The sequence below is a fragment of the Suncus etruscus genome, chromosome 3 (genome assembly GCF_024139225.1).
Source record: "Suncus etruscus isolate mSunEtr1 chromosome 3, mSunEtr1.pri.cur, whole genome shotgun sequence".
Taxonomy (NCBI): domain Eukaryota; kingdom Metazoa; phylum Chordata; class Mammalia; order Eulipotyphla; family Soricidae; genus Suncus; species Suncus etruscus.
Genome location: NC_064850.1, coordinates 70,049,342 through 70,075,902, shown reverse-complemented (window position 1 = coordinate 70,075,902; position 26,561 = coordinate 70,049,342). Strand labels below are relative to the sequence as shown.

Genomic DNA, 26,561 nt, shown 5'->3' with positions numbered 1-26,561 from the left:
AGTGGCATCGATCATTCTCCCTTCCTACTACCGCAGACCCAACTTTCTGGGCAAACATCAATTTTACTCTCTCTGTATGAGATGATAATAATGCTGATAATAATGCTTTGTCTTTCAGTATCTTATTTTGCTTAGAAGAATAACCCCCAAGTTTACTTGTATTGTTACAAGTGCCATTTTATTTCACTCTTAATGTTTACTTCTTTTTCATTTCACTTGTCCATGTCGCATTTCCTTAATTGATTACTGGACAGTTGGCATGGTTCCTTACTTTGGCTATTATAAGTACTGCTGCAGTGAATTTGGAGGTGGATCTGTTGAGTTAGTGTTTTCATTTTCTTCAGGTTAATTTGCAGATACAGAATTTCTGGATATGTGGTATTTTGGTTTTTAATTTTCTGATCAAAAATTAGTATGGGGGTATGTTCGTAGCACCTGCACCAGTAACATTCTCATCAGGTATGGTTTTAATTGCATTTCATTGATGAAATTCTTTTCATGTTTCTGTAAACTTAACCTGTTTTCTTGCGGGGGAAAATGGTTTCATCTGTTTTTAAGCTCTGAATTCTTATGGAATTGTAAGTTTTTAATACAATTTTTGTGCCATACCCATTGGCACTCAGGGGTTATGCCTAGCTCTGCACTCAGAAATTGCTCCTGGCAGGCTTGGGGGACCATATGGGATGCTGGGAATCGAACCTAGGTTCGTCCTGGGTTGGCTGTGTGCGAGGCAAACACCCTACCACTGTACTATCTCTTCGGACCTGTTTATAATATATATTTTTTGTTTGTTTGTTTGTTTGTTGCTGGGTCACACCCGGAGGCATTTGGGTTAATCCTGCCTCTGTGCTCAGAAATCACTCCTGGCAGGCATGGGCTCCCATATGGGAGATGCCGAGGTTTGAACCACTGTCCATCCTGGATCTGCTGCATGCAAGGCAAATGCCCTATCTCTGTGCTATCTCTCCGGCCCCAATTTATAATAAAATTTTGATTTTTGTTTTTGGGTCACACCTCATAGTGCTCAGGGCTTACTCCTGGCTCTGCACTCAGGAATCATTCCTGGAGCTATAGGGTTGGGGGTGGGGGGCTCTATGGGGTACTGAGGAATGGAATCTGGTCGACTGTATGCAAGGCAGTGCCTATGGACTTTATTATCTCTCTGGCCCCTTTTACTGTATTTTTTTATGTTTATGTCTCATGAGATTATTTGTAAATATATTCTCATATTTAGTAAGTTCCCCCCCCCCTTTTTTTTTTTTGCACCTTCCAGGTGCTGTTTAGGAGGCCTAAAGGTCCCACCAGCAATTCTTGGTCCAGAGGTTCAATGCTAGAGCCTGAATAAGCTTGACAGTAATGTGCAAGGGATCTCCAACTGTGTTGTTTGGGGCCTCAAAGGCTGCACCCAGCTGTGCTAAAGAGCATGTAGTGTCAGGAATCAAATCTGGGTTTGGTTATGTGCTAAGCAAACACTCAACTAGTGTAATAGCTCCCAGCCCTTGGTTTTTAATTTTTTTGGTTTCATTTGCTTAGCAGAAACTTTTTAGTATGATATGATTCCACTTAGGGCTTGTGTAACCTTTTTTTTTTTTTTTGGTTTTTGGCTTTTGGGTCACAGTGGTAGTACACAGGCGTTACTTCCGGCAGGCTTGGGGTACCATATGGGATGTCGTGATTTGAACTACCATCCTTCTGCATGGAAGGCAAACACCTTACCTCTATGCTATTTCTCTGGCCCCAGCTTGTGTAATTTTGCTTTTAATGCTAGATTTGGGGGGGGGGGTAGTCACACCCAGTGATGCTCAGGGGTTACTCCTGGCTATGCACTCAGAAATTGCTCCTAGCTTGGTGGGCCATATGGGACTCTGGGGATTGAATCGAGATCTGTCCTAGGTCAAGTCGTGCAAGGCAACCCTGCGCCACCACTCCAGCCCCGAATGCCAGATTTTTTTTTTTTTGAATGCCAGATTTTTAAACATGCTGCCAAGACTAAAATTAAGGAGCTTACTACCTGATAATATCTTTTAACATTTGATAGTTTTGCATTTTAATTTTTAATTAATGTTTGTGTATGGCAAAAGGTATTGCCCCAGTTTTATTATTTTGTATTTTGCTTTCCAGTTTTCTCATCACCAATTTTTGATGAAACTTTCCCCTATGCTGTACCTTGTCTTTCTTTTATATTTAAATTTTAATTTTATTGAAACTATTGTGATTTACAGAGTCCTTCATAGTTGGGTTTTAGATATACAATGAATATTTTGTCTTCTTTCTTATAAGTTAATTGATCATATATGTGGATATATTTCTCAACTCATGTTTGGTGTGCTTTTATTTCAACACCATACTGTATTGATGACCATAACTTTGTGATACAGTTTGAAACCATGGAATAAAAATTGTAGCTTTCCTTTTATATTATAAAGATCTTTGTGTACAGTTAACTTTGCTGATTTAAAAACAAAATTCCAATTCAGGCAATAGGTATTACAAACAAGTATATCTTATTTGTTTTTGTTATTGTTATTTAATGCTAGCTTGGCTTTTGTGGTGAAATCCAATAGAATTTATAGTAAGTAGTCAAGTCTGCTGTTAATTCTTAGAATAAGAAAGCAAAATTGACTTAGGTTAATTTTTAAATTAACACATCTGTATTTCAGTGGGGTCCCCCACCACCTCTTTAAACTCTTTTTGAAAAGAAATTTTTTTTTTTTTAAGACATTAGAACTTGCTAGGAATCCAGCAATGATGCAGGAAATGATGAGAAACCAGGACCGGGCCTTGAGCAACCTAGAAAGCATCCCAGGGGGATACAATGCGTTACGGCGCATGTACACCGATATCCAAGAGCCAATGTTAAGTGCTGCTCAAGAACAGGTGATTATACGTCAAGCCAAGGGATACGGCTGTTTTAACGAATGTGTGGGTGATTGAAGATTGTGATTTTTATTTACCTATGTGGCCTTTAAGACAAAACTCACTTCTTTATAATTTTTTGCCTCTCATTACAGTTTGGTGGTAATCCATTTGCTTCCTTGGTGAGCAATACAACTTCAGGTGAAGGTATTCAACCTTCTCGCACAGAAAACAGAGATCCATTGCCTAATCCATGGGCTCCACAGACTTCCCAGAGTTCATCTACTTCTAGTAGCACCACCAGTGTTGGGGGAGGTACTGGTGGTACTACTACCAGTGCCACTGCTGGGCAGAGCTCTACTACGCCAAATCTGGGGCCTGGAGTAGGAGGTAAGCTCTAAAAACAAGCAGCTTTCTTTGAACAATGAAAGCAATTTTTATACTCTAAGCTTTAAATATATAATGATTGGTACTAATCTCATGTACATATTGGGAATGGTTACGGATACTTTTCTTTTTATTTCTTGCTTTTCTTTTGTTTTTGAGCCATACCTGGCAATGCTCATGGGCAACTCCTGTTCTGCACTCAAGAATTATTTCTGGCATTGTTCGGTGGACCATATTGGTTGGTTGGTTTTTTTTGTTTTGTTTTTTTGGGTCACACCGGCAGCACTCAGGGGTTACTCCTGGCTCTCTGTTCAGAAATCGCTCCTGGCACGCACAGGGGACCATATGGGATGCCGGGATTTGAACCACAGTCCTTCTGTGTCTTAAGGCCTTACCGCTGTGCTATCTCTCTGGCCCAAAGGTCATATCTATATAGACATTGACTTTTTTGTTTGTTTTTGTTTTTGGGTTACACCTGGCAGCGCTCAGGGTTTACTCCTGGCTCTATACTCAGAAATCACTCCTGGCAGGTTCGGGGGACCATATGGGATGCTGGGATTCGAACCACTGTCCTTCATGCAAGGAAAATGCTTTACTTCTATGCTACCTCTCCAGCCCAGGACTATATTGGATGGTCCTGTGTGACTGAACCTGGGCAAGCCACGTGCTAGCCAGGTACCCTACCTACTTTTATTTTCTCTGCTTTGCAGAGAGGCTTTGCAGAAGTAATTTTGTGTCACAGAACGGTTGGTCTTGACACAAAGAAATCTTCTGGGGTCCTTAAAAGGTGTGTACCAGGGTCAGGTAATGGGTAACAGAGGCCAAGGAGTCAAGTTGGGTTCAAGCTCTGTTCCATTTATTCAAGGCATATATAAGTGGAATACTTATATGCAATTTCTTGACAGATCATCTATAAGGCTAATTTACCAAAAAAGGGGCAAGTTTTTCAAGGCATATTTCTGGCACAGGATAGTTTCACTTTTGAGGCTGCTTCTTTGCTATCAGTAGTTTCTTAGTACCAAGATCAGTTGAGAATTGTTTTGGCTTTATGTATACTGAACTGGGCCTGAAATGTTTGTTAACTTACTATGGCTGCACGTAGGCAAAGAGCAAAGTTAGATTTGAAGGTGAGTAATTATTCTGTAAGACTAAATAAAAATACTTGAATCTACACAAATGTTCCTCATAAGGTGTGTTTATATATATGAGTAATTAAGAGAGGCTCTAAGAAAAGAGTAATAATTTTTAGATAAAGAATATTTGAAACCATGTAAATATTAAATCTGAGTAATCTTAGAATGTCAGCTGAAGAAGGTATGTCTCAACTAATATTTATGCTACATCCCTTTATTTCCCAAATGCCTTCTGGACAGGTAACCAAGATTTTTACAGGGCCCTAATACTTGTGAGTACAAGTTATTTTTTCAAGCATCTTTTCTTACAGGTGCTACTTTTTCAAACGTCCTCACTGTGAGTACAGACTGCTTTGAAAAAGCTCCTGTAATAGCAGACAGCTTTTAAAAAACCCTCCCCTTGGCAATTAGAATCTTTATAAACTTGGTGCCTTCCTAAATCTCAGGATTTGTTAATACAGGGGATGTAGCAATTTTGTGTTTTGAGTATTAATAGACCAGATGTTTCCTGATTTTCATCTGATTTTGTATTCTAAATCAGTGTTTTTCAACCAGCAACAATAGGCTACTAAGAACTCCCAGAATGTTCCAATGGAACCACAATCTCATAAAATGAAGGGGAGTGTTTCCACTGCACAAGACTAGCAGATCAACTGGTAAGGGAGGCCACAGAAAGGAAACAAGATTTAATAAAAGGAGACCCAGTCAGATAAAGATTGTGAGGTATTTTTCTGAATCAGTGGATTCTCAGACCTGCTCCAGCCCTATGGGCATATTTATTACTAATAAAGGAAATTAGGATGAGGAGTATAATTTGTGTACACATTGGTATTCTTTAAAGAATGTTGTGGAGGATCAAGAGAGAAAGTACAGCAGGCTGGGCGATTGCTTTGCTTTTGAGTGGCATAGGTTCAGTTATCTGGATCCATATGGCTCTCCGACCCTACCAGAAGCAAGCCCTGAGCACTGTAGTACAGAAACCAAAATGAAAATAAAGAATAAATTGGATATCATGATATTTTTGTTTGTTTATTTTTGGGCTACATCTAGTGATGGTTTTTTTCTTTTTTAAACGATTGATTGATTGTTGGGTCAATCCCAGTGGTGCTCAAGTGTTACTTCTGGCTCTGCATTGAGAAATTGTCCCTCAAAGGCTGGGGGACCATATGGGATGCCAGGAATTGAACTGAGTCCCTCCTGGGTTGGTCGCAAGGCAAACGTCCTACCGCTGTGCTCTCTCTCTGGCCCCTCATGATATTTTATATATACTGTAGGGCCTACAGTATAGGCTTTATAAAAGTTGAGTTAGTACCTTCATAAGGTAAAAGTTTTCTGTTTTATATCTTACTGCTTATTTAATTTTCTTCTGAAAAAATGGTGCTTTATTGAACAAGTCCTAAAACAGAGAGAGCTTGTGAAAGTCTAGAGCAGTATCAGATTTGCTTCTAGCTGTTGATTGACAATTGAGCAACATTAGTCTAGTTTTTGTCAGCAACAACAAAATCAGTGATGCCATTTATTTTTCTAATTTCTAATTTAATTACTTGAAATATTAATATTTATATTTGCCTTTAAAGGAACAAGAAAATAGGGGCCATAGTGGTGGTGCAAGCAGTAGGGCATTTGCCTTGCATGCTCTGAATTAGCACAGACCTTGGTTTGATCCCCCAGCATCCCATATGGCCCCCCCCAAGCCAGGAGTAACCCCCAAGTGCCACCTTTGTGGGCCCCCCCCCCAAAAAAAAGAGAGAAAAGAACAAGAAAGTAGTATAGAGTGGACTTTTTTTACTCTGTGTAAAGTGAAATTTTTATTCTTGTATACAGTAAGAACATACCTTTGAATGCAAGAAAATCATAAACATCATAACATTTTCTCACATCAGCAAATAACTCCTGTAAGAAGCCAGATAATACTTTAGAATTTATAGTGCAAGAGCAAAAGTATTACATATTGATTGTGAAAAATAGATTTCCAGGGTTAATTGATGGAATTGAAAAGAAAAAATATATTTCATTTATGCTAATAAAAGGGTTGAAATTTTTATCAATATATGATACTTGATGTTTCATATGTTTCACCAAAAATCTATTTTACCTCAAATGGATACTGATTTCACATAAGATATGTGGTCATTCTAAATGGATGATTTTTTTGTTTTTGGGTCTCACCGGGTGACGCTCAGGGGTCACTCCTGGGTATGCTCTCAGAAAGTACTCCTGGCTTGGGGGACTGTATGGGACACCAGGAATAGAACCCAGGTCCATCCTGGGTCAGCCATGCACAAGGCAAACACCTTACTGTTGTGCTATTGTGCCGACCTAAAGGATGACTTTTTTTTTTTTTTTTTTTTTTTTTTTTTTTGGTTTTTGGGCCACACCCGTTTGACGCTCAGGGGTTACTCCTGGCTATGTGCTCAGAAATCGCCCCTGGCTTGGGGGGACCATATGGGACGCAGGGGGATCGAACTGCGGTCCTTCCTTGGCTAGCGCTTGCAAGGCAGACACCTTACCTCCAGCGCCACCTACCCGGCCCCAAGGATGACTTTTTATTAAGTGTATTTGCCAACTGAAAAGCATTCATAGAATTTTATTAGTTTGCTTTTTGTATAGTGTTACCGATTAGTCATTTCCCATTGGTTAAGTAGTGCCCCTTAATTGAATTAAGTTTTTAAAAAGTGAAAGATGTTCTTTTATTTACATGGAGGTAAAAACAAAAGCTTCCAAAATGGTCAGAGCTTCGACTATTGTTCTGCATTTTTGTGGGAATGGAGAGCTAGTCTGTTTTTTATAGACCTAGTCTTTATAAAGCTGCTAGATATTGTGTTTCAGGCTTTTTTTTTTTATCAATTTAATTCTGCTATGCATTTTGCATGTAAATATTATTTTGCTTTGAGAACTTTGGGTTGAGTTCATCTACCAAAAGGAAAAATAAACAAAGTCATTGATACTATCAGTGTTTGATACTATGGTTGAATATTTTAAAAGAATGTCTCATTTCTTAACACACTCCCTCCAAAATGGAAAGGGAAATAACATTTTGCCTCTTTTTTAAAAAATTTTTTTTATTTAAAGAAAATGCAAAGAAAAAAGAAAATGCATTATGTAGTTGACATAATACATTTGTTTCAAAATAAGGGAAAGCAAAATTATTGAGAAAAATAGAAAGTAAAACTAAAAAATAAAATGGAAGAGAAGAAAAAAGAGGAAGTTAAGTAGCAAGTATATTTGTGGAAAGTATTGTACCTCCAGTAACATCATTAATACAATAGCAGAAAGTTTACTAATCTCTTCTTTTTTAAAGATAAGAGATTTTTAAAAAGTGCAATTAAAAGGTGTGTGTACGGCAGTTGTTATTTGCATAGGCACAGCAAAATTTGGGGAAATAGAAAGGAAAAACATTTGGCCTAAAAACAGGGAGACCTTACCCATGAAGTTGGCATAAGACCAACTACAGGCTCCAGGCATATGAAGTTGTCTAACCCCAAAGTCTTTCTCTATGGTCTCAGTAAAAGCTCTTCACAATCATGGTTGTTGCTGTCAGGTTTCTGTAGTTAGAGATCCTGGTTTCTGTACAGATCCTATGTTGAAGTCAGGGTGACACAGAGTCTTCTGGTTTTATCTCACCAGATAATCTCACCTGGTGATAATGCAGAGAACCCTACCCAGGTTGTTGCTGTTGTTACCAAGTTATCAGGGTGTCATATGAACCCACTCTGGAATAAATCAATGCCAGGGCAGCAGTAGAGCATTCCCCAATAAAAGTTTGATTCCTTGTGCTGGTGTAGAGAACCGTGCTGTTTCCATAGATTGGGTCCAAGGTTCAGGGATGAATGGTCAATATTCGTTCTTCTGAAGCTTAACCCAAGTCACTATGACACGTGTTCAGGCTGTAAGGCCACTCTGCAGTATAAAATGTATCTGTTCCTATCTCTTGTTAGATAAGAGCTTATTTGCACACATAAGATTCCTCAGGGTTTTGGGGGTATTTTTCCCCCTTGGCTTTTGGGTCATACCTGGTGGTGCTTGGGTTACTCCTGGCTATGTGTTCAGAAATTGCCCCTGGCTTGGAGGACCTTATGGAATGCAGAGGGGTGGGGAGAGGGAAGGGATCGAACCACTGTCTGTTCTAGGATAGCGAAAGCAGACACCTTACGCCCTAATTCACCACTCGGCCTTAGATTTCCCCATTTCAATGCCTATGCTAAAAGGAACAATGCCACATGGCACAACTGGTGCATATGGGAGTAAAAATAACAAGCTAAAAAATCCCTATAACCTGGTTCTAAAATGAACTTAGAACACTAGAGAAACTTATTTACTAGAATTCCCTACTAAATAGATCCCCAAAAATGGGGAAATTGCTGCTACATAAGAAAATAGACAGTAAGGATTATACCTATTAAGGAAATACATCTAAAGAAATATTCAAAGGAGATATACATGTCCCCTTTAAGGTTTTTGAAAAAGTCTGAGGCAGAGGATAAAATCCAGAGCACAGCTTCAGCCTGTGATTTGGTCTTGTGATCTAAAAAATGGCTCTCATTAGTCACATTTCAAGAAATGTCCTCGAGTTAGGGGCTGCTTAGAAACCGTATCTGGTAGGACAGTCCACAACAAAGGGAGGTAGGGAAAAGGGGCCTCAGTGTCAGTGGCAACTTCTTCTCAAGCTGAGACTCTTATCTTTTCTCTTTGGGAGCTGGTTGGCAGCTGGCTGGGATGGGGGGAATGTTCCACTTCCTGAGGAGTTAAGAACTATGGGTAAAAAGGATTAAATGGCAGGGGTGGTGTGGGATAACAGATGGGGAAGAGAGAGAAGGGTTAGAAAAGAATTTGTGAGATGGTAAGTGAAGTGGGGAAGGAAGGGGTTATATATAATGTGGAAGGGCAGTATACAACATATAGACAGACATGTATATTAAGACGGACATTAGACATTGAGGTGCCCAATACATACACTCCTGTGCACATATAGACAGACACTGACCATCGATCCATAGGTTACAATTGAAAAGATGGGGCTGGAGCGGTGGCGCAGTGGTAGAGTGTTTGCCTTACACACGGCCTACCTAGGACGGACCTGGGTTCGATCCCCCAGTGTCCCATATGGTCCCCCAAGCCAGGAGCGATTTCTGAGCGCAAAGCCAGAAGTAACCCCTGAATGTCAGGGAGGGAGGGAGGAAGGAAGGAAGGAAAAGCTGACCCAGGTGAAGTGAAATGGGACATTGTGCTTAAAAAAAAAACATAAAGCCTGATAAGTAAAATGGAAAGGTTTTTCATTTTAGGCCAGTCATGATTGGTGAAGGTAAACTTTACTGAAGAAAGGCTTCATGGTTTAGATTGGGTAAAGAGCATTCTTTATTGGGTGGGGGGGCGGCCATATGGGATGCCGGGATTTGAACCACCGTCCTTCTGCATGCAAGGCAAATGCCCTACCTCTGTGCTCTCTCCGGTCCCTCAGTAAAGAACATTCTTAAAAAACAATGGGCCCGGAGAGATAGCACAGTGGCGTTTGCCTTGCAAGCAGCTGATCCAGGACCAAAGGTGGTTGGTTCGAATCCCGGTGTCCCATGTGGTCCCCCGTGCCTGCCAGGAGCTATTTCTGAGCAGACAGCCAGAAGTAACCCCTGAGCACCGCCGGGTGTGACCCAAAAACTAAAAAAAAAACAAACAAAAAAACAATCATAATTTTTAAGTTTAAAAAACTAAGTGATTCAATGTTAATATGTACCTAAAATACTACTGTGAAAGATATGTAAGCCAATATGATCAAAATAAAAATAAAAAAAAAACCCAAGTGATGATGGTCATGAGCACTGTAAGAGGAGTCCACATTTTCTACCAGTTTTGTCTCCTGACTTCTTTATCACTGCTGCCTTGTAATTTGTCTTCAAGTTCCTCTGTGTAATTCTATTATGGCTTGCCAACATGTTTTTTAATTTCTTAGTTCCATTTGTATGGATTCTTTCATCTAATGAAAGAGTTCTTTGAGTTGGTTGAATTGTTCATCTATAGATTTCTTGATTCCCCAGGCTAGTAACTCCTTCATTTCCATTGCTAAACCATTAAGTGTTGATTTTAAGTCCTCATCGATAAGGTTCAGGCATTTGAATGGGCTTAGAGATTTGCCAGGTTTTCTCTCTGTATCCCTCACTGTAGAAGTTTTTTTTTAGCTTCCCCATTGATCTTTGCATTTAGTGGTTTGGAGTGCTGGAGTATCAGGGTGTTGAAAGAAGAGCTAGATCCAATCTGCCATGAAGCCTATCATATATATTGAAATGAGTTAGTGTGTCCACTCAGTTTGGGAAAATGAGGACTGATGGGAAGGAAGGGGGTTTCAGTAATGGCACTGGAACTCAAAAGGAGACTGAGGGGAGGCTGGAGAGGAGGTCCTCTTAGAGCTTGGTAGAGGGGATTAGGACTAGAGCCTCTCTATTCCCGCTCAGACATGCCTCACTGTCCCCAGGGAATAAAGATTCAGCAATGGCACTGGGACCGGGAAGAATGCTGGGAAAGACCCAAAAAGGCAGCCCCATTTGCATTTCATGGAAGGGATTAATGTGTGAGGCTCCCTATTCCCTCCCTGACACCAACTTGGCTGGCCCCAAAGGGCAGATGATGGCACTGAAACCAGAGAGAGACTGAGGGGAAGCTGGACAGGAGGCCCCAATGAAGTCTTTTGGATAAGATCAAGTGTAATATCTGTTCTTATCAGTTTAACATTTTACCTCCTTAAAAAGAAATAATAAAAACTGTCTCTTGAGTTACAGATGGAGTACAGGAAGTATAGGTGTTTGCCTTAAATGCTGATCCTATTTCATTCTTTGTACTGTACATGATGCCCAGAGCAACTCTAGAAATCACTCCTGAGCATCACTAGGAGTTCCCCAATATTCCCCTCCAAAACAACAACACTGCCTTTTTTTTTTTTCATATTTTTTTTTATTTTAATTATGACAACAAAGATGTAAAGAAGAGGACAGGGTAAAGTTACAGTGGAAGCCCAATCACCCATAAACAGCATTCTCGGTAGTCCCATCGATGATGTCCCAGCCTTGAACTTTCAGCCAAAGAGCATTTAGAAAAACAAAACTGAACCCATGTACAGTACAATTACTTGTCCCTCAGATCCCCAGTTGTAGTACATACTATTTCTTAGCAGCACACAATATAATCTATAGACATTATACTTATGTAGCTCCTTAAACATTGAGGGCAAAGTACATTTCTCTAGTTCCATGTACATATTACCTAGTTTAAGTTAACCTCAAAAGTTTTAGTGGCTTGTTTTTCTTAAGGGTTGGAGTCAAGGGAACATAGTAAAAAATGGTATTCAAGTGGCATTTGTTTGCATAGGCCCACCAAAACATAAGGGACATGGAAAGACAAATTATGGTCTAAATACAAGGAGACCCTAACCCTGAAGTTTCCTGGCACAGGATTGACTCTAGGCTCCAGGCAAATTAGTTTGTTCAATTCAAGTCATCCTCTGTAGTGGCAATACACCTCCATTCCTCACATAGTCTCTGTTGTTGGTATCATGCTTCTGTATTAAAGATCCTGGAGTCTGCATGTCCCATATTGCAGTCAGGATGGTGCATAGCATCCTCTCGTTTCACCTCCCACTTAAGGGGCACTAGAGAGAACCATGTCCTGTAGAGCAGGTCATTGTTGCTATCAAGTCTTCTCGGTGGAAACGGAAGTCTCTTTATAAGAGGTCGATGTCAGACCCTTGGTAGTGTCTTTCCTGGTAGAGGACTGCTTCCCGCTGTTGTTCTAAAAGACCTTGGATGTTTCGTAGATAGCTTGCCTGGTTCCGGCGTGTATGGAGGATGCCCATTCTTCTGAAGCCTGTGCCAGTTCATTATATCAATGTTCAGGGTGTAAGGTACATTGTACTGAGATTTATTAGATAAGAACTTATCTGTATGTATTTTTTTTCCCATTTTAATGTGTCTATGCAAACAAGGATCAATGCCATGGGGCATTATTGGTGCATCTAAAGGCAATAGGGACAAGACCAGAAATTTCCATGACATAGTTCAATCATAGGCATCAAACTGAGGGACAGTTCCACCAACAATCCTTACTTAACAGCTTACAAAGAAAAGATAAGATGAAAAGTGAATAGAAACATCATGGTAGAAGAATATATACAGAGTTACATCAGTTAAAGAAAATACCCATAAAATATTCAAAAGATATGTGTTCAATTTGTGTCCTTCTAAATAGTTCTGGGATTTGTTAGATATACTGTATGTCTTAGATTAGAGATAAGAACTATGTGTTACTGAAGTTAAAGAAGGGTAAATTGGGGGTACTGAAGGTTGGAAGGAGCAAAGGTTTGCAAAATGTAGACTGGTATGAGATTACCAGTGACAAACTGATATAGCTGAGCCCCTCTCTGCCACCCACCAGATCCAGCTCCACCCCCTAAGCCCAACCCTAGGCCAGTGTCCCGGTCCGGCCTGGGGGTGGGGAAAAACCCAGAGTGCCCCGTCAGCTCCTCCCAGAAACCCACCTGGAGATCCGGAGGAATGGGGGAGAGGGAGGTCGTGTGACCCAATTGCGGACCCCCCTGACCCTGGGCTGGACTTAAAGGCCGCTGGCCCATGAGGGGTCTGCCAGCTGGCCGTCCATGCCGGCTAAAATCTTGCTCCGGGAAGGGAGAGAGACCTCCCAAGCCCGAAGTTCAGGGACTGGAGCCCCCCCCCCCCCCCCCCCCGGCCAGTGTCCCGGTCCGGCCTGGGGGTGGGGAAAAACCCAGAGTGCCCCGTCAGCTCCTCCCAGAAACCCACCTGGAGATCCGGAGGAATGGGGGAGAGGGAGGTCGTGTGACCCAATTGCGGACCCCCCTGACCCTGGGCTGGACTTAAAGGCCGCTGGCCCATGAGGGGTCTGCCAGCTGGCCGTCCATGCCGGCTAAAATCTTGCTCCGGGAAGGGAGAGAGACCTCCCAAGCCCGAAGTTCAGGGACTGGAGCCCCCCCCCCCCCCCCCGGCCAGTGTCCCGGTCCCAACACTGCCTTTTTTAAACCATCAAACTTATTTATGCTTGAGGAAGTCAGAATATTTCTGAAAAAAATTCATGGAATTGACTTTGACTATATTAACAAAACTTAATTGATTTTTAGCATTGATAATTCTGCTATTGAATAACAGTTCGGATATTTTCTGTACCTTCTGGTAGAAAAGACAGTTAACTAATCACCCCCTCCCCTTTTTTTGGTTTTTGGTTTTTGGGTCACACCCGGTGGTCCTCAGTGGTAACTCCAGGCTATTGGCTCAGAAATCGCTCCTGGCTTGGGGGACCATATGGGGTGCCAGGGATAGAACCCTAGTCTATCCTGGTCAGCCGCATGCAGTATGGTGAACGCCCTACCACTGCGCTATCATGCTGGCCCAACAATCATATTTTTTAAAGACAAAATTTTTATATTTATCCATTTAATTTCTTTAATCTTTGCCTTTTTCCATGTTCAAATGTTGTACATCTTAACAGACTTTTATTCTTAATTCTTTCTCAACTTTGAAAGTTTTGTCTAAATGTTAACTGATACTACTTCTTAAGTTATTTCAAACTTTGCGTTGATAGTTCAAACAAAAAACATTGGTATTAGTAACATCTAGCTCATGAATGAAAAAATACCACTCAATAATTTTAATTGCTTTTATTTATTTATTTTGCCATATCTGACTTTGCTCAGTGGTTACTCCTGCTCTGTACTCTATATTTCTGGTGGTAATCAAGGAACCATATGGGGAACTGGGATTCAAACCCAATCAGCTGCAAGCAAGGCAAGCATCATCTCTACCCACTGTGCTTTCACTCCAGCCCCTGAATTATTTTTAAACTATTGATGTAGAATTTACTGTCTTAAATCTTTTAATAAACTGTTACTTTGAAATAGTAATGTTCCTTTTGCATGTTTGTTTGCTACAAGATGTAATTGACATGCTTAAATTAATCACTATTGGTTTACTGCTTTCCTTGTAGGAAAAGCATGTGGCCTTTACAAGATCAATGAACTTAAGTTTCAGTAAAAGGTTGTTTATAGACACTGAAGTTTGAATGAATATATTTTACATATTTCATACAAATTTTTTGATCATTTTTAATTAAATTATGCAATCTCGAGTTAACAAGTTTGTTGATGGTTGAGTTTCTTACAATGTTCCTATACATTTGGTGTACATTTTCCACCACCAATATCCCTAGTTTCTCTCTCGTCTTTTCCCTGTCACAGCATATCTCTAAGGCAGGCACTTCTATCTCTCCCTTTCCCCCTACCTTTCCTTTTCCCTCCCATTTTCCTTTTAAGCACTATAGTTTGCAGTAGGCTCAGAGGACCATATGGATGTCAGGGATCAAACCTGAATCAGCTGCCTGTAGGGCAAATACCTTATCCACTATGCTATTCTTTTGGCCCTCTAGATTTTTCAGTAGTAGTTTTGAGTATATCTTGGTTTATCTCTTGACTTTAGTGAACCCACCTTTATATGGACAAAGTTGTCTTTAAAGTAATTAGAATTAAAGTCACAATCCCTTGAGCAGTATTTTGACCAATTGTTGTTGAAGATTTTAGTTTTTGTTGTAGTTATGATAAGTAATGCATATACTAATCTAAATTGCTATAATTATGCGCAGTATATTTAAAAACTCACTTTTAAGGGTACCCTTTCCTTGATAAAATCTTGATAAAATCTTTCTTTTTTAAACAAACTTTTAGCTAGTATGTTCAACACACCAGGAATGCAGAGTCTGCTGCAACAAATAACCGAAAACCCACAGCTTATGCAAAACATGCTGTCTGCTCCTTACATGAGAAGCATGATGCAGTCACTGAGCCAGAACCCTGATCTTGCTGCTCAGGTTAGTAGTAAATGTGTGAAGAAAAACTTCTATGTGATTTGAAAGAGTATAATCAAATAGTTGAGATTTTTGCACATTTGTGTAAGGGGTTTGTGTGTGTACCACCTCTATACACTAGAAAGGGTAATTGCATCTCCAGTTTTGGTGGAACTGTTTCTTTGCAATAAATACAACTTAGTATATAATCAAACAGCCTCATCTACCTGTTCAATAGCTAGAAAAAATGGTTTATGTTCAGGGGTGAATAGAAAATTTGAATAGTTGACTTTCCTTTGGGAGGGATGTTGGATTTTTGGTCACACCTGACCATGCTCAGGAGTTACTCCTGACTCTGCACTCAGGAATCACTCCTGAAGCCACCAGGAACCATATGGGATGCCAGAGATCTGACCCATGTCAATTCTGTGTAAGGCAGAATCCTTATCTAGCTCCAGCCCCGGTTTTCCTTTTTTGTAATATATAATATTGAAGGGTTTTTTGGACCACTTCTGGCAGTGCTCAGGGGTTATACTCAAGAATCACTTCTAGTGCTTTCAGGGACCATATGTGATGCAGGGATGGAACTTGGGCCCTCTTCATGGGAAAAAAAAAAAACTACCTGCTAAGTTATCTCTCCTGCCCCATATTGGAATTTTAACTTAGGTAGTGTTGTCTTTTATGGCTTTGAGGCACAGCTCTCTTTTTAAAATATATTTAGTGAAATGTAAAATTTGAGAGTGATTTAAGACTGTTGTTATGTCTTGAATAATTTAGATCAGGAGTCTCAAACTCAACTTACCTGCGGGCTGCAGGAGGCAAAGTTGGGGTGATCCTTTGATCCTTGAGTGCAAAGTCAGTAAGCCTTGAACATTGGGGGGTGTGACCCAAACAACTAAAACAAAACAAAACAAAAAATAGATTCCTCTAGGGCAGGGCCACAAAATGTTGTATGGAGGGCCCCTGATTTAGATTATTAGACCAAGCAGATGTCTAGGTTCAAAGTGCCTGTTATAAAACAGCCTGTAATTGTATCTTAATAGCAGGAATAAAGGGCCAGAGAGATAGATAACACAGCAATAGGGCATTTGGCTTGCATGGGGCCAACCCAAGTTAGATTTGGGTTCAATTCCTGGTATCCTATATGGTTCTCCCAAGCCTGTCAGGGGCAATTTCTGAGTGCACAGCCAGGAGTAACCCCTGAGCACTGCAGACTCTCAAAAACCTAAATAAATAAAAATTATTTTTAAAAAAGGCAGGAATAGGGGGCTGGAGAGATAGCATGGAGGTAGGGCATTTGCCTTACATGCAGGACAGTGGTTCAAATCCCAGCATCCCATATGGTCCCTGAAACCTGCCAGGAGTGATTTCTGAGTATAGAGCCAGGAGTAACCCCTGAGAGCTGCCGGGTGAGACCCAAAAACCAAAACCAAAAAAAAATTAAATAAACAAATAAATAAATAAATAAATAAATAAATAAATAAATAAATGCAGGAATAAATTTTTAGGAACATTGTTTTAATTTGGGAGGTTCACTTCTGATGAATGCTCAGGGGTTACTCCTGGCTCTGCACTCAGAAGTTAACTCCTGATGGTGCTGGGGACCATATAGGATTGAACCCAGGGCAGCTTGCATGCAAGACAAGTGCCCTACCTACTATACTGTCACTTTGGCCCTTTATAGGAACTTTATTCTTACTTTTTTCCAGTATAGAGTCCCCTTCTCCCCCATTAGTTTACTACAGGGGTCTCAAACTCAATTTACCTGGGGGCTGCAGGAGGCAAAGTTGGGGTGACCGAATATTGGCAATAAAAAATCGCATTAGTAAGAAAAAAAATCGCATTAACATTTGCATGCCCCGAACGGAACTGCTCGGGGTATGCAAATGTTTTAATGTGATTTTTTTCTTACTAATGCAATTTTTATTGCGATTATTCAGTAAACAAATAATCGCGAATACTGCGATATTTGAAGGCCAGCCGCAGGCCACAAAATGTTGTACGGAGGGCCACAAATGGCCTGCGGGCCGCGAGTTTGAGACCCCTGGTTTACTAGTTCTTGATTCATTTTCTTTTTTTTGTTTTTTTTTGTTTGTTTGTTTCTTGTTTTTTGGGTCACATCCAGCATCGCTCAGGAGTTACTCCTGGCTCTATGCTCAGAAATCGCTCCTGGCAGGCTTGGGGGACCATATGAAATGCCAGGATTCGAACTAATGACCTTGTGCATGAAAGGCAAATGCCTTACCCTCCATGCTATCTCTCCGGCCCTATTGATTCATTTTTTAACTAGTTTGTGAAGTGGTTGTACCTAAGAAATTTAGAGTTTTTAACCCTAGGTTAAATAATGAGAATAATGAGATTGTTTTGGAAACGGCTCTTTTAATATGCTTTGGGAGTTCTAAAATAGAATGAAGTTATAATTCTTGGCAGTAGCTTCTTCTCTGTTTAAATTTATGGAATTTGGAGTTTAAAAATATTGGTGGGTTTTGGGGATACACCCAGCTATGCTCAGGTAACTGCTGGCTCTGCACTCAGGTGTTACTCCTGGCAGTGCTTGAGGACCATATGAAATGACGAAGATTAAACCTAGGTTAGCTTTGTATAAGGCAAGCACCCTACTTGCTCTACTGTAACTTCCAACCCCTGAAGGAAAATTACAAGGAAAAAAAAATTTTGTCCCCTTCTGTCCCCTTGAAGTGCTCAGGGTTAACTCCTTGCTCTGCACTCTGGAATCACTCGAGCTTAAGGTGCCATATGTGATGCTGGGGTTTGAACCCTGGTTGACTTTATTTAAGGCAAGTGTGAGACTACTTGCTGTATTATTGCTCCAGCCCCTAAGGAAAATTTTTATATATTGGATGTTTTTCATATTGTAGTCTTCGTAATAAAAATTATTGGCCCTATAGGTAGTAATAATATAATTAAGTGGCACTTTTGCTTAATGTAAAAAACTTGTAGAGTGAACCTATTTGTATTTATGTCAGTTAAAACTTTGTTAGCAAAAACATTTCTAGTCACCTAACAAGTACATTTAATCAGCTCATATAAACTAACAATTTTGCACTTATAAATGTATTACTCTATAAAGCAGAATGTTAATAAGAAGGCTATATATGGTTATCTTTCTTTATAGATATATATATATATATCTAAATTTATAAATTTAGAAATGATTACTGCATTGATGGCAGGTTAAAAGCCTGCTGTTTTTCTATCCTGATTTTGGTTTTTAGATCAAAACAATGAGTGAAAATAACAGGTAAGTTAGAGTAAATATTTTTGATTAAGATACAGTTTTCTAAAAGTGATGAGTAAGTTTAAGCTATAGTACTTTTCAAGTGACGAAGTTTGAAATATAATGTGTTAATAACTTCATTAATATATCCTTAATTAAAAATAATTGAAGAGGCAAAAAAGAAGCACATTTGTTAACTAATGTGATGCCATTGGTCACGTTAGAATAAATACTGTAACTCATGAATTTTCTGACTTGCTGCTTTAGTTTTGTGTTAAAATGCCTTGTATTAACTTGAAAAACTAAAGGGTGACAGGAAGTTTTTTCTTTTTCGGTATTTGCAATAATTATTCTCTCATATTGTTAACTACTTGGGGGCAAGGATTGTTTTTTGATCCCAGACTTTGAACAGGTAAATAGTTATTAATAAGTAAGATACTACTGATACAAAATTTGTCTATTTTGAAGCTATGTGAATTTATTCATTTTGGTTTTGCTTGCTTCTGTCTGATAACCTTAATTTTTGTTATTTAACATCAGATTAATAATGACCTTGACTTTTAAATTTCTAATACCTATTTGGACATTCGGAGACATGCTACTATATTTCATCTCTGATGGTAGTGACGTTAATTTAGATGTTAATCTTGGTGTTCTCAAGTGGATTTTACATCTTTCAGAGGAAAGCATTCATTTTCCCCAGACATCTGTTGGTAGTAGTTCTGGGCTTATATAGCAGCTTAGCAGCTCCATTTCTCTGACAAGTTGGTTGCTGTTCTGTGCTGTTATTTTTCTGGACCTAATACTTGCTGTTTTGTAGGAGATAAAGTAGAGCAGTTCCAGATCAGGATTTGTCTGTGCTTGCCACTTGTGTATTGAGGTGTTTAAGCAAATTATGTATAGTCTCATTTGTTGATGTTTAAGTTTATTCTTTCAGTGTAAGGAGATGTTTCCTCATGAATGATAGCTACTCTTTAAGGCAAATACTTGCCTCTGTTCAAGGAAAAGCCTAAGAAAATACTTTTTTGTATAAAGGATATTGCATGCTATTATCTCAGTCACCATTCTCGTTGGAGAGAAGATGCATCCTTTATTTTTTGTTTACTTTTGTTCTGGAGATTTCTTCTTGTGGATAGTAATTTCCCTTTTCCTTTTGCTCTTGTTCTATCTTCCTTGCTTTTAAGTGCCAGCTTAGGCACTTGAGGGAAGATAGACTATTAAACAAGGTACATTACTTGTTTCAGATATTTCCAGTTAAAATTGTTTGAACACTTGCCCCATAGATGATGCTGAATAATCCCCTATTTGCTGGAAATCCTCAGCTTCAAGAACAAATGAGACAACAGCTCCCAACTTTCCTCCAACAAGTGAGTAAGATAAGATGCTAGCTCTCTTTGGTAATGATTTGCTTGAAAAACAAAAAACAAAACCTTAATCATTTTTCTTGCTCTTTGGCTGATAGCAAAACAGAGTTGAGTTTGATAATGTCTGTTCGTGGAGAATTCAGCTTGATTTTTAACTGAGCCTCATTTCACTGCTGACCTTTTGCTTGTATTTCTTACACATAAATTCTGAGGAAAGGAACATAGGCTTTTGTGGATTTAGGAGTTTGAATGCTTTGTTAATACTATAAACCATTTCCTTTACTAACTTTGAAGGGATTCATTGTGTCTTGTTACACTTCATGGTTTTACTAGTCTCAGGTAACAGGAGTTCCCCTGTCCCGTTTTATAGATTTGGTTTCTTTACAGGGCTTTGATTTCTTCAAAGTAATAGAATGTCTGTTTTCCGCAGTATAGGCCTGATTTTCTCAAACTTAGAATTAAATAGATTAGAATTGTCATTGTTGTCATGTAAGGAAGGTTTTAATATACAAGTTTGAGATCACCATGGTATTTATAAAAAGATAAAAGAAGGCAATTTTGGTGTTTTGAAACTGGTAGTTCAAGGACTTTTAGATATTAGGCAATTAGTCTAAACTGTTACTCAAGATAAGCTGGTGTCCTTGATATAGTATAATGATCTATCTCTTTTTGTCAGTCAGGGGCCGCATAGCTATTTGGTCATTGTAAAACTGAACTCTGGACATACGTATTAACTTCATATTTGGAACTTTTTCTTTAGAGTGTATATTACTGGTAAATTTGTTACATAAACAAAAGGTAACAGAAGGAGTATGTGGTGTTCATCAGCCATTTTGCCATGCTATATAAATTGTCCACTTGGAGGTTGTCTCTTAGAAATAATTTCTTTTCTATTGGAGAAAGGGAAGGGTTGTGGCTTCCAGAAGCGTTGATTATCTTTTGTTTTGAAAAACACTTTCATGGTGGACTTGGAAGGTTTGTACACTAGGTTTCTGGAAGAGTGAAAAGAAAAGAAAACAAAACAAAACATTTTAACTGTGATTGATTTTAACTTCCTCATTAACCTGTTTTTTCTCTTTGTTAGATGCAGAACCCTGACACATTATCAGCAATGTCAAACCCTAGAGCAATGCAGGCCTTGTTGCAGATCCAGCAGGGTTTACAGACACTAGCAACAGAAGCTCCCGGCCTTATCCCAGGGTAGGCTAATTTGGGAACAGTTATAAAGAAGGTGCACTGTAATTCCCTTATGAGAATTTTACTTAATATTCTACTTTTGTGATGAGATTGCTTTTAAAGTTAAAAACACTCAGTTTTTTAAAGGATCCTTTAGCATGTATTGATTGTGCTGTGCTAAAAATAACACATTTTACTATAGGCTTGTTATGGCATCCTTTTTTTTTTTTTTTTTTTTCCCAAAAAATGGAAGGTTTGTTCCTGATTTGTACTTTTCCCTAGGTTTACCCCTAGCGTGGGGGCATTAGGAAATACTGGAGGCTCTTCAGGAACCAACGGATCTAATTCTGCACCCAGTGAAAACACAAGCCCCACAGCAGGAACTACTGAACCTGGACACCAGCAGTTTATCCAACAAATGCTGCAAGCTCTTGCTGGAGTAAATCCTCAAGTAATGGCACTTTTCTATTTGTATTGTATATTTTTTTTATGTTAAAAACTTCCATTCCCTCCCATAAGAAAGAAAAGTGACAGTATATTGATATGTAATGAAAGGCACATATTAGTTTAGTGATCACAAAACAGGTCAAGAATTGTTAAATATGGTATTAAAGGACATTTTATTGTAGACACTAAAGAAAATGTTACAGGTATTGTGAAGAAATGCTACTGCTTAATTTTTAGAGTTGCCTTACAAAATGCATTTTTGGGGTCCAGAGAGATAGCACAACAGTAATGTGTTTGCCTTAGACACAGAAGGATGGTGGTTCGAATCCCAGCATCCCATATGGTCTCCCTAGCGTGCCAGGAGCGATTTCTGAGCATAGAGCCAGGAGTAACTGCCAGGTGTGACCCAAAAAAAACCAAACCAAAAAATGCATTTCTGGTCATCTTCCTTAAACAGTTTATCTTGGGAAAGTTATTTAAAAAGTTTTATAAAAACGTCTTGGGGGGGGGCGCGGAGAGATGGCACAGCGGCGTTTGCCTTGCAAGCAGCCAACCCAGGACCTAAGGTTGTTGGTTCGAATCCTGGCATCCCATATGGTCCCCCGTGCCTGCCACGAGCTATTTCTGAGCAGATAGCCAGGAGTAACACCTGAGCATAGCCAGGTATGGCTCAAAAACAAACAAACGAAAAAAATGTCTCGGGACGAATAGAACTTTGGTTATAACTTTGAGAACACAAATTTAAGTTTATTTGCTTTCGATTTGGGGCACAAAACCCCAATGATATTCAGGGATTGCTGGGTGGACATTTCTAGTGGTACTTGGGACCATGCCTATTGGGATAGACCTCTGCATGCAGCCTGTTGAGTTACTTCTCTGCTCTTTGTATTCTATCTGGTTTATTTGTATTTACAAAGTCCTCACTATTTTTAGCTCTCTCCATCACTTCCTTTGGTAATGTTAAATATTTAAATCAGAGATAAAGCTAAAATTGTGAATTACTTATAATGTTCCAGTATATGAAAATATTTCATTGACTTTACTATAAAATATGCCACTGTACAAAATGCTGACCCATAGGTTGCACCCCTGCATGGTGAAAATAAAATGAAACTTTGAGTTTTAAAGTTTAATTAAACCATTAAATGGGTTGTATTTAATCATTTTTATTTTGATATCCTGTATAGTTAGTGATTCATGAAGTTAATTTTTTTTGCTTTGTTTTTGGGTCACACCCTGTGATGGTCAGGGGTTACTCCTGGCCAGTGGTCAGCAACCTGCAGCTCTCGAGCCACATGTGGCTCTTTCTACTTTTAATTTGGCTATTCTGTGTGCCGGGCAACCACTCCAGGCATCAGGACTCTGCTCCTAACCTCTGTCAGTGCGCGCCCTGTGTGGCTCTCAAAATAAATTTTAATCGTGGTTTTGGCTAGATTTGGCTCAGTTGAAAAAAAAGGTTACCGACCACTGCTCCTGGCTATGCACTTAGAAATCACTCCTGGCTTGGGGGACCAGGGGATTGAGCAAAGGTCCCTCCTAGGTCAGCCACATGCAAGGCAAGCGCCCTGCTGCTGCACCACCGCTCCGGCCCCTCATGAAGTTAATTTTTAAAAATCAGTTATTGGAGGCCAGGGAGATAGCACAGTGGTAGGGTGTTTGCCTTGCAAGCAGCTGACCCAGGACCAATGGTGGTTTGAATCTCGGCAACACATATGGTCCCCCATACCTGCCAGGAGTAACCCCTGAGCACCTCCGGGTGTGGCCCAAAAACAAACAAAAGCACTGTACAGGCTCCACCCCTTCCCCATGTTTGTATGTCTCTTTTGTGCAAGTGCATTCTTGGGTGTACAAAAACCAGAAATACCCAGAATGAGTTACTTCCTATTTCCATTTCTGAAGGAAATTTTGTTTTTTGTTTTTTGTATTTGTTTTTTGGTTTTTGGGTCACATCGGCAGCGCTCAGGGGTTACTCCTGGCTCTATGCTCAGAAATCGCTCCTGGCAGGCTCCGGGGACCATATGGGATGCCGGGATTCGAACCACCATCCTCTGAAGGAAAATTTGATCTTTAATCATCAGGGTAATGAGGATAGTTAATGGGACTAAAAATTGAGCATTTGTGACACCAGTCATAAATTGGTCAATAGCTACATATAATACCCAGTAAATCTATTAGCATATTAATGCTGTCATGTTTCCCTACATGTTCATGAGCTTAGACATGTCTTAATACTTGTATACCAGGGATGGGTTGGATTCTTGCACACAGGAGAGCTTAGGCTCAATCCCCTATAGTGGAATAAAGCATAGTTAAATAATCCTTGAAGCTAGTTAAACAATTTTTTCCCCTTTTTTCTTTGGGTTAACAGCCCTGATATGTGTGTCTTAAGGGGTTTGTGTGGTAAGTGAGCAGGGGTGTCTCGAATCAGTATCAGGATTGAACCTGGGTTTCTTGAATTAAAAGCATATACTCAAACCATGTGTGCATCTCTTAAGTCGCTAGACTTCTTTCCTTTTTGTTTTTGGGCTTCATTTGGCAAGCTTCAGGAATGTGTGGGGTGCCAGGATTGAACAAATTGAATGTTTTCAAGGCACATATCTTACGCAACACATATCTTACTTGCTACACTGTCTCTCTGCCCCGATCTCCTAACTTATTAAGGCTTACATATAACAATGAATTTGACATTGTTTAGGTCTAAATTTAGGCCGTTTGAAATGAGAAAATAATGGACATGTAGACATAATTGAATGTTTCACAAGAAAGACCAGTGCTTTTATAGCTTATTAGGCTGGGATTATGTTTAAAAGCAGTTAAGTTACTTTAATGTTATATTTGTTTTATTTAGAATAATTTTTAACTCTGAAGTAAGGATTTGGCTTTCTTTTTCCTTTTTCCCTTTTAATAGCTTCAGAATCCAGAAGTGAGATTTCAGCAACAACTGGAACAGCTCAGTGCAATGGGATTTTTGAACCGTGAAGCAAACTTACAAGCGCTAATAGCAACAGGAGGTGATATCAATGCAGCTATTGAAAGGTTACTGGGCTCCCAGCCATCATAGCAACATTTCTGTATCTTGAGAAAAAAAAATGTAATTTATTTTTGATAACGGCTCTTAAATCTTTAAAATACCCACTTTATTTCATTTTGACTCTTGGCATTTTTCTGTGTTTAGAAATAAGCCCAATATGATTTTAAGGTGGGGTGCCGTAAGATGTGTGGAGTTTTTTGTTTTGTTTTGTTTTAGAACAGTGGGAATCAATGCTTTTTTCATTTAAGTCTACTGCATGCATCAAACACTTCTGCATTTATTGTAATTTTTAAAGAAAACATCACCTTTTATAGTTGGGTGAACAAATTTTTGTCCTGCATCTGTTCATTTTATTTGCTTTTTAAACATTAGCCTATGGTAGTAATTTATGTAGAATAAAAAGCATTAAAAAGAAGCAAATCACTTGCACTCTATAATTTGTGGTAAAATATTGCTTAATGTGACTTTTGCATGTATTTTTGCAGACAGAATGCTGTAAGATTTATACTACTGAGAGTTTTTGCTTTCTTTGTATACACTATAGTTCTGCACTTTGGGACTGCATTTCTAGAAATAAACTGCAATAGAATATCTGGGCAAAATACCTATAACCAAAAATGAAAATCGGAAAATTCTTTGAAGCTGTGTTTCCTAATTGTATAGAATCTTACAGCATCTTTGATAAACATCTCTCAGCAAAAGTACCAGTTTAAGATTTGTTGAAACATAGGAGAAAAGTTGATTGTCTAAGGCCATTTAATTGTACAAATGACATAATATAATATTGGTTCAGCATTCATACATTGATTGTAAATTACCTACTCTTGATCTTGAGGACAGAAGGAGCACTGTGGAATAACTTAAAAGTGCATTTGCTTAGGACTTTTCAGCTTTTTCTGTAGGTAGTTTAACAAGCATTACAATTTATAATTGAAATGTTGCTTTCACTGAGTGTCTTGATGTGTCAGTTATTTTTAATCGCCATATGAAAATTGAACTATATGAAAATTGTTTGGTTTATTCATTTTCACATACCAGGGAGGTACATGAATGATTTGTGAGCTACTTGTTTTTGAAGTGTGTTGGTAGTTTTATGAAGAAATGTTACATATTGTGCTTTTCAGAGCCTCTGAAAGGGAAATGGGGGTGGGGGGTATGATCTATCCTGGATTGGGCCAGCCTAAAAATACTGGCAACAAGATTTTGTTTAGGGTTGCTGTGCATAGTGTAGTGAAGAAGTATTCAGGGGTGAAAAGAGCCGTTTATACAATATTGAGTACATTTGGCTGTTCTAAGAGCCTTTTGCTCCCATCCCCAAAGATCTGTTTGTCTCTCACACTATTGGGGTAGTACATTCCTTTAGGACCAATTAAAACATGACTTTGGGGTCAATAATCAATTGTCTGACTTTGGTTCAGTATTTTCTTAGCTCATTATATTCTTTGATGTACAGTTACAGGAAATTAAAATGTTGAAGTAACAAAAAATGAGTTCAGACAATAAAATCAAGGAAAACACGAGTTGATTTCCATTATTCTATAATGCTCGCTATTAAAACTGGTGAATAGGTCCAGGTTGCCACCAGCCCATGCAGTTTTGCCACTTTACCATGAGGCAACATTTGAAAGTCAGGGTGGAGGTATGACTACAGAAAGGTGGTATGGATGGTTTTTATGTGTCTGTGCTCTCTCTGCCGTATGCCTCTGTCTGGTTTAAAGAACTTTTGTACTGGCTAATGGTGGTATACTGTGTGGGATAGTGTCATAACCAATTTGGCAATCTATTAATCACAAAATAACAATAAATCTCTAGCTTTTACACTTGGTTTGTCTTGACTCTTTTATAGGAAAACGAGATGTGGTGCTCTTGGAATTGATTGATCCAAATTTATCACAATTAGGTCTGTTATTTTTGTTTGTTTATTTGTTTTGTTTTTGGGTCACATCCAGGTGGCGCTTGGGTTACTCCTGGCTCTTCACTCAGAAATCACTCCTGGAAGGCTCTGGGAACTATAAGGAATGTCTGGAATCGAACTGCGGTTTCCTGTAAGTTGGCTGCATGCAAAGCAAATGCCTTCCTGCTGTGAT

At 39.2% G+C, this 26,561-nt stretch overlaps 1 protein-coding gene across 2 annotated transcripts in view; it reads left to right on the top strand.

Annotated features, from left to right (window-relative positions):
* The window catches only part of UBQLN1 (ubiquilin 1), a 45,941-nt gene extending 19,947 nt beyond the window's left edge, over positions 1-25,994 (top strand). Inside the window, exons 5-11 of one of the 2 annotated variants that reach the window (XM_049770635.1) lie at positions 2,719-2,877; positions 3,012-3,246; positions 15,103-15,245; positions 19,740-19,823; positions 20,905-21,020; positions 21,279-21,447; positions 24,352-25,994. In XM_049770635.1, the coding sequence (XP_049626592.1) occupies positions 2,719-2,877; positions 3,012-3,246; positions 15,103-15,245; positions 19,740-19,823; positions 20,905-21,020; positions 21,279-21,447; positions 24,352-24,504 (1,059 nt within the window). In that variant the 3' untranslated portion in view covers positions 24,505-25,994. The remainder of the gene's footprint in view (positions 1-2,718; positions 2,878-3,011; positions 3,247-15,102; positions 15,246-19,739; positions 19,824-20,904; positions 21,021-21,278; positions 21,448-24,351) is intronic. The other variant, XM_049770637.1, reaches the window with a different exon arrangement.
* Positions 25,995-26,561: the final 567 nt, after the last annotated feature.